The following is a 9,047-nucleotide window of genomic DNA, read 5'->3' on the forward strand; positions in this document are numbered from 1 at the left end:
TTTCTGTCTTCCAGCCCGTTTTCCTTCTTTGTTTGAAAAATAAAACATCGTCTGTTTATTTACTTTTTGTTCTCCTTTTTTTTTTTTACTGATTTTATATACTTGCAAGTTTATCATAATTTTAATTCAGAACTTGGAGGCTGTAAATAAAATCAAATCTGATATATTTTACTGTATGACCTTCCTGGCACTTTGAATGAACCATTATTTTCTTTTTGACTATTTTGTGTCAAACATATTTGAGGTTTCAGTTCAGCAGGTTTTTTAGTTTTTAAACATTGTTACTTAAACAGGAGGAAAAGTAGTTTCAGTGCTGGAGATGCACCGGGTCTAATTGTGTGTCTGTCATTTCATTGGTTTTGGATAAAAGGGGAAGTTCTCTGATGTGAATTTGTAAAATATATTAACTTTAGATAAATTGTTACTTTTGAACCTTTTTAATGGAATTTTTTAACTTGGCTGGAGTCGGTCTGAGGCAGTGATTCTCAAATCCAGGCCTCGAGGTCCGGTGTCCTGCAGGTTTTAGATGTGTCCCTGATCCAACACACCTGAAACAAATGGCTGAATTACCTCCTCAGTCTGCAGTCAAGTTCTCCAGAGTCCTGCTAATGACTTCTATATTTGACTCAGGTGTGCTGGACACGTCTAAAACCTGCAGGACACTGGGCCACAAAGCCTGGATTTGAGAATCACTGGTCTAAGGTGTGTACTCACTACGAGCTACAACACACACTCAGTTTGAATCCTTCAGTTTTCAAGTCTTTACTCCGTGTAGTTAGCTTATATTATAAACTAGGAGACGGATCTAAACAGCATATAAAATTCTCATCTTCTTTCAGCTGCTGCCTTTAAGGGCTGCCACAACAGATCATCTCACCTGTTCCCTACCATCCTCTTCTGTCACACCGATCCTCTCCATGTCCTTCTTCACTAAATCCATGAATCTTCTCAGCAGTCTTCCTCTTTTCCTCCTGCCCGGCAGCTCCATCTTCAACATCCACGTGTCCAAACCATCTCAGCCTGAGCTGTCCCTCTGATGGACTCATTTCTAATCCTGTCCCTCCTGGTCACTCCCAATGAAAAATTCTAATATACCTAAATTTATTTAATAGAAAAAAAAATCAGATGTGTCTTTCTGCTGCCACTAGTTATTAAAAAACTCAAAACCAAAGCATCAAATCTTAAAGGTTTTGTCTGTTGAATGGATGTATAGCTAAGCTCATTTATCTTCATGAAGTCATTAACGGAAAGTTTTTTTTCTTTCTAGCATCAGATGCAGTTTCCATAAACGGCTCTACTCTTCTGCTTGTGTGTGTGCCAGATATTAAAAAACACGCTGAGCACAAATTATTCACAGGTGAATGTTTCTTTTTCAAAATGTATTTTATTAAATCAAATATAATAAAACAAGTAAAAAAGGTCAAACTTCAGTTTCACATTTCTTCATAAGGTTGATTGATGTTTTCGTGTGTGTGTGTGTGTGTGTGTGTGTATTTGATGACTCCTGTGCACATGAGTCACGTATGTATGCAAAATCATATTTTTTTTTAAATGTTCACAAACATCCGTCTGCTGGCAGCTGTCTTGGTGAAGTATTTCTTGATTTTCAGTTTAAATGCCTTCCAAAAGTAAATCTCCCAAACTCAACTGATCTAGTGTTTCTCTTTGATACAGTACTTAGACAATGTGATGCAAATATCCTGCATGAGAATTAGACAATTATCAATAACTACGACGTGTAAATTGTAGCATAAAAATATGACAAATCATTCAATAATGGAATTAAATCCATCTAGAACCCATAATCTGGATAATTATCTAACTCTAGTCTGACAAACCTCTGCTCTACAGTGGCTCTACCCAACTTTATACAGACTGAACTTAAAGGACGATTTATTACAACTTGGCTGGACTCATTTTGGTATTTTTTTGTCCATAATTTTGACCAGTCGCAGTAACAACATAATCAGCAACCTAACAGCTGAGCTTTGAGGAAATGTATTTAATCCTGTGACATCAGAAAGCTCAGATGATCACACGGGGTAGGAACAAACCTCCAGGTTAGTCAAACATCTGGAAGGGAAACAAATATTTGTCAGTAACAATCATAGTTCCTGGATCCACTTTGCGCTTCAACTTTGACCTGTGATTTTTGCCAGCAATAAATATTATACTGCTTTCTAAAGTTTTTAGAGATTTAAAGTTTATAGATACATGACCAAAAGTATTTGGACACATGGATATGCTCTGATACTATACGTAGGAATTTGGCTGGGAGACCTTTCAACAAGATTTCAAACCATTACTGTGGGGAATTTTTTTCCCCATTCAGTCCCAGAAGTATTGCTACAAAGTTGGAAGTAGGGTTGGATATTGACAAGATTTTATCAATAACAGTGCCTGCATTGATTTTGTTTTGGTCTGATTCTTTGTTAATCCCATAAGTAATTTTCCACATTGGAAAAAAAAGTTGGCTGTGGTTATGAAATCTTAACAGTGCAGAAAAAGCTTTGACTGAGGTGTGCAAAAGGTCCAAAAAAGGCAGGATTTGTAGAGTGAATTGATACGCTTGGAGGCGTATAACTGTGATGGACCAGTTTACAACTGATTCTTGAGACTTTGTTTCCAAACTTGATTATTTCTGGTCCTCTCTATTCTGTACTGACTGATGCTTCCTTCCTTAGTGATGCAGCTGTGTTCCAAGATCTCAGCTCCATCGGTGAATAAAATCAAACATCAGTTCAGGCAGGCAACGATCCAGGCTGATCAGCTGATCTCTATAACAAACCTACATCAGCTGATGCTTCAGCTAATATGCTTCTACATATCTAACTGGTATCTCATATAGGGGAGGCTATTTAAACTGCTTTAGCCTGCTCACAGCTACTGCGCCCCTGTGCAAGCCCACCTACACCATATCTGTTGTTATTGATCGAGGTCTCAGATAAGAGTCATGTCGCCAATGTAAATTACTGCAGACGGAAGTGGCATCCTTCTTTTGACTATCGTGGTCCTGACTGAACTCTTATTTAGAGAAATGTGGGACAAAGCTACCAAAATAAAAACCAAGTTGTATTAAACCCAAATGACTCTTTAAAGTAGTTTGCAAACAGTTCTGAACCTCAGCAGGGCGTCCCAATAACTGCTGATGAGTCTTTCACTCTCTCATGGACTGCTGGTTCTGCCGGCAACAGGCTCTTCATTGGTTCCTCTTTGCTGGAAGGAAACAGGGAGACTGGTGAAGGCGATGTGGGTGAGGAGAGGGTGGAGGTCGCCGCAGTTGAGGCAGAGGATGATGAAGAGGAGTTGCCATCGGGGAGGCACTCTTCACAGCAGCAGCAGCAGCAGTCCATGAAGGCCTGGCCCAGCGAGCGACACAGACACAGCAGCATCACGGGCGTCGCAGAGCAGCGCACGAACAGCAGGAACTGCCCGATCAGACCGAGCGCCGGCAGAACCAGAGCCGGGAGCGCAGAGGTCACCGGGACAGAGATGTATGCCAGGGTGATGTTGCAAATGCTCTCTGGCAGGTTGCACGTGATGTACAAGACAGTGAGTGCCATCACAGTGGAGCGTAGCCGCTGCTCCCTCACATGCTGCTTTTTCTTTATCGGCGAGGAAGATGAAGAGGAAGACGAGCACCTGCTAGTCACCTTGTCACTGCTGGGTTTCTGTGGTAGTCGCTGCGCTAACACCTGCTTTGTCACCAAGTCGCAGGCCAGAGTGAAGAGCAGCGGCAAACAAAGGTAGCATCCAAAGAACCACCACATTCGGGCCTCGTGGTAGGTCAGCACCAGGGAGTAGATGCTCTCTGGGAGCTCCACAGATGGCTCACGGACACACATATCCACCTTAAACGCATCGGTCCGGGCTCTAAAGGCAGCCATCAGTGAGCCCCCGTGGTGGCTCTGCTGTAGGTCATTGGAAAGCGTCGGCAGGCTGACAGTTTCCTGGACGAGCTGCCACAGTAGCAGCTCGGGGGCAGCTAGGACCATGGAGCCCACCCAGATGACAGATAGCTTGGAAAGGATGGACTGGCAGGACTCCACCTTTGGACTCTGATGGGGCCCGGGGCCCGTGGCTGCATGGAAACGATCAATACTGAGAGCGCAGAGGCTGAACGTGGCCACGCCCAGAGAGGTCACCTGACAGAGTGAGGGAATTGAGCACAATATTAATAGGACATTACTAAGAATCAGTCCAGATACAGACAGACATTCACAGTTGCAGTGCAGTCATATCCAGATCTTGCCTTGAGCTGACCGCAGTAACCACAGCGCCAACATGGAAGATCTCACCCATTCAATCTGCAGCAAACCCATAGGGAGCATATATCGTCTGCTAAATCACAATTTGAATTTTAACATAAATGTTTTCTGGTTTAAACTTCAAAAATCAATCACTCCCTCCCACCTGACCCTCTCAGAATCTGATGATTATTTTTTATTTTTTGCTTTAGTATATTTAATGAAGCCATGCAACATTTTACATTTATACCATGAATATTTTCTGAACTACAAGCCCCCGCTGCATGAAGCACATTTAAGCTCTGTTAAAAACTGAAACCAAATCAGTTGCACTCCCTCCAAAAATCATTTTTGTTGAACAGAATCTTTTTTCTATAACCAGCTTTGAGCATCATGGTCTACATCAGGGATCCTCAAATCCAGGCCTCGAGGTCCGGTGTCCTGCAGGTTTTAGATGTGTCCCTGACCCAACACACCTGAAACAAACGGCTGAATTACCTCCTTAGTATGCAGTCAAGTTCTCCAGAGTCCTGCTAATGACTTCTGTATTTGACTCAGGTGTGTTGAAGCAGAGACACATCTAAAGCCTGCAGGACACCGGCCCTCCAGGCCTGGAGTTTGAGAGCCCTGGTCTACATCATAGTTTCAATAGCAAAACTGCACCAGTTTAATGTCCATGATGTTACCCTGGATGTCTGAACTGTTTTCTGATAATTCACAGGAGAAAACTTTAAAAACTGCACTTTGGGGAAACTTTCAGGGGAAATATCCCCACGTGGGATTGCTGGCTGGTCAAAACGAGTTACAGCATATGAAAGAACTTATTTGTATCTACATTTTGATCCCAAACTCATCTTCTAGTCATGATTTGTATTGTGTCCAAATAATTTTCTATTATAGGCGCTGGTGTTTTCATAAAGGTCGTGTGCCATCAAGACATTTCACTCTCAGAGAGCCCGAGAAAACATTTTCCAAAATAATTTAACTATTGCTTTAAGTAAGTTCTCCCACACACTGTATTCACACTTTAAATTCTTTTATTTTTTTGATCCCAGACAAGCTAATGACCACATAGATTTCACACTGTTCAGCTTTGTTTCTGAGGCAACACATTTTCTGATTGTGTAACAAATGTTACCTGTTTATTTATTTATTGTTTGTCTTTTGCACTTGTGACTCAACCACCTGAAGCTGCAGAACAGATCCTACTGTCAGCCACAAACACTGAATGAGAGAAAAAAAATGGTTCATTGTGTTGCCCAAATATTGTTCTTATTTATTGCTAATAAATGTTCTATGTGACACTGGGGTGTAATTTATGACTAGTTAACAAACCTTTAATAAAGGTTACTTTGTGTAACCACATCATTGACAAAGATAACTCTTGTACTGGCATAAAAACATCAGCTGTCTGGCGAGTATAAATTAAAAATATAGTTCAAAATGCCAAATTAGACTCTAATTCAACATTGCCAGCATCTACGCTCTGACGCTTTGCAGAAACCACGTTTGATGAGTTCCTCTGCTTTTTTTTATGCCAAGCTACAGGCTAAATTCACCAAATCTCCAGCATTAAGAAGAAAGTTACAAAAACAACTTTGCATTAACATTCAGAACACAGAAACAGAAATGAAAGGGCGCACAGAGGGGAAAAGGAGGTCGTTGTGTTGTAACAGCTCTTAGCCTCCATACTGGGGACAGTTATTGCTGCCTCGTGCCCATTAAACTTGGTGGTTTTGGCCAGAAACACGGACTATCATTACAGAGACTTGTCCTCCCTCTGTGAGTGCTTAATGACCTCAGACTGTTAAGACACAACTCGAGATAATTAACACAGAGCTTTAATTAGCATGAAAATAGTTTAACTAACAGAGCACAGGGCAGCTGGCAGCCTGACCTGCTTCAACACTGCTCAGTAAAAGAGCACTGGAAAAAAAAAAACAAACGGTAATTCGTTAACCAGAAATTAATTCACTCATTAGCATAAAAATAGGTGAAGCTGCAAAGAACAGAGGAGGCCGGCAGCCTGACCTTGTTAAAGGCTGCTTCACACAAGCTGTTATTACAAATTAGTAAAACTCCACTTCAGTGATCTGAAGCTGTGTAGGCGGACAGAGCTGGTTTAGAGCCAAAGAAGGACTCCACAGGCCGCAGGACTTTGTCTCTGTGTTGAAGCGCTCAGTAAATCTAAATTAAGCCAGTGCCTCAGCTTTTAACTTTAAACAACTGTCCCGATGGCCGGGCCGGACGATAAGACAGTTTCAAATGTCAAACGTTTACTAACATCAGCTTCGAAATTCTGCCTGTTAATTTGATGTTACCTAAAATACCTTTAAATTATTTGGCCTGTAAGGACCTGTAACTGTAGTTTTTTCACTAATTTCCAATATTTTATATAATTAGAAGCAGTTAATCATGAAAACTAGTTTTCAGTTGGACCTTAAGAACTGTCCTTTTATGGCATGTTCTTTAAATTTCTTGTTGTCCATGTCAATGATTCAAAATAACATTTTTGTTGTGGGATGCAAAGAAGATCCACTGATTAAAAGTGCCTTCAGCCAAAGGACTTAAAGGAGATCTATTTGAAGGCACTCTTTAAATACCATTTTAAAGCCCAGATAATAGTATATAGTATAACTGGCTGATTAATCAAGAAAATATTTAAACTATATATTTAGTTGCACCTCTATTCTCCATGTAAACTGGAGCTAAACTCCAGTCTACACTGGGCCTCAAAATAGCTTAAAATGTGGAGATTTTAGAGCATAAAGCAAAAACTCTTCTAGTTTTCCAGTTTAACTTTTTTTTTATTCCAAACTAAACGCTGCTGCTGATTTTCTGCACTAAAGCAGAAGCTCTTTTCCAGCGGGAGGGCCCGATGTTTCAGTTTATTTTACCCTTTGTTCATTCAACATTCACCAGCGTTAGAAATAGTTTCTCTTTCATTACTGAGACTTAGTTGGATCTGCACCTGCACATAAACACCCCCATTCCTGAAAACAACATCTCTGTATTTCACTGTTTAGTTCTGGGAGCTGAAGAGTCTGTTCATGCTGGGGCCCCACACCAGCGTCCCCTGATGGTTCATCGCAGACAGCTGAAGAGGCCAAACAGACCATAACAGCGCAAAGTAAAGGCTGCTGACACTGAAGAGGAACAAAGACACAAACGGGCCATTCATCAGACCCGGAGGTCTCTTTATTAAACTGGAAATCATTTACAGTGAGACAAGCACGGCCGTCTCTGCCTCACTGTGTGCGCGTTTTAGTGAAACTTCAGTGCCAAAATAAACAACCAATTAAAGATTACTTACAGAAAATTTAATCATCTAATTGAGCTCAATTTTCTGTTATTTTCTGTTATGGTTTAGCACGCAGTTCAGCTTATGGGTGAAGAAATATGTTTCAATAAGATTAATCATAATGATTATCAGAGTAAATTCATTAGATTTTAAAAACATTGTTAAAATCGTATTCAGTTTTAATCATTAATCACCGATTAATCATTCATTTAATCACTGTAGCATAATGTAGTAACATTAAGCAGTTTTTCAGTTTTTAATTGCTTTTTGATACTTTAACTTCGGTAAACCGCAGGTGTGAGAATAAAAAGGATGTAACTGTTGACAAAAAAAGTCATCACAGGTCTTTAAGCAACATTGTAACGTATTATGAACCTTTTTTATTCACTTTCCCTTCACGCGCACGTTCACCTTCTCCTTACCTCCAGGTAGGGCACGAGCCTGCAGGACAGGTCTCCTAGCAACCTCTTCAAGGTGAGCTCGTGGAAGATGACCACAGGTAGGCAGAAGAACAGCACGAGGAAATCCCAGAAGGCCAGCCCTGCCAGGATGCAGTTCCACGCGCTCTTCAGGTAGAAGTTGTGCCACACGATGCACATGAGCGCGAGGTTGCCCACGATGCCCGCGGCGAACAGGACGAGCGCGAGCAGCATGACTGCGTACGCCCAGTAGGAGCCGTCGGTGACCGGGAACAGTGGGTTGTGGAGCCCCGAGCCGCGGCCCGACGAGTTGTTCTGCAGCGGGGCGGAGGTGAAGCGGAACGTCCGCGGTGTGGTGAAGTAGCCGCTCGGGTCGTCGTACCGGCGCGGATGCCCGAAACTGTTCGCAGGAGCCGGTTCTCTTTTTCTGAACCCCCCATCTTTAGCTCCTCGGGCCACTCGCTTTACACCGGGAAGTCCTGAACTTTCAAACCCGTTCAGAGAGCTCCTCTCCGGTGGGAAAGACACCTCTCTGAGTGCAGGCGGTGCGCCAGCATCCTCCGCCCGCTGCGCCTCCAGCGGAGCCGCGCGCACATGCCGGAGCTCCGCGCTCTGCACAAAGAGAAGCAAAACACACCAAACCGGGCTCATTTTTTAACTAAGTGCAACTGGTCCGCGTTCTCCGCCTCTATCACAGACATGTGCTGCAGAAAAACTTCACCCCTGAAGTAAGAAATGTAGTAAACAAAGCTTGTACCACGGATCTGCTTCACTCCAGCCCTGAGCGAGAAGTTTTGAGTCGGCTGCTCAGTTTCCAGCACCTGTTATTGGCCAACATCAAGACCCCTGAGCACAACACGGTTTCCGGTGAGAAATTTCAAAATAAAAAAAAAAAAACACCCTAAAATTTTAAACTAAAATCTTGTGACCACACAGGCGGTAATTTCACTGTTTAAATGTAAAAACTTATTTTGATCCAGTTGGTCAAGCTGTTCATGAATACTTTGTAGAACATTTCACAAACACATGTGTATCTTTGTTACCACTACTGAGTAAACGAAGGTGGGCAGCAGTTTTTTC

General features: G+C 42.2%; 1 protein-coding gene across 1 annotated transcript; it reads right to left on the bottom strand.

Moving 5' to 3' along the window:
- Positions 1-1,470: 1,470 nt before the first annotated feature.
- gpr37l1a (G protein-coupled receptor 37 like 1a) lies at positions 1,471-8,779 on the bottom strand. The gene is made up of 2 exons (XM_030729683.1): positions 7,971-8,779; positions 1,471-4,145 (listed from the first exon to the last, which is right to left on the bottom strand). The coding sequence occupies exons 1-2, from the start codon at positions 8,616-8,618 to the stop codon at positions 3,123-3,125; spliced, it is 1,671 nt and encodes a 556-aa protein (XP_030585543.1). The 5' UTR covers positions 8,619-8,779; the 3' UTR covers positions 1,471-3,122.
- Positions 8,780-9,047: the final 268 nt, after the last annotated feature.

The sequence above is a fragment of the Archocentrus centrarchus genome, chromosome 5 (assembly GCF_007364275.1).
Source record: "Archocentrus centrarchus isolate MPI-CPG fArcCen1 chromosome 5, fArcCen1, whole genome shotgun sequence".
In the NCBI taxonomy this organism is placed as follows: domain Eukaryota; kingdom Metazoa; phylum Chordata; class Actinopteri; order Cichliformes; family Cichlidae; genus Archocentrus; species Archocentrus centrarchus.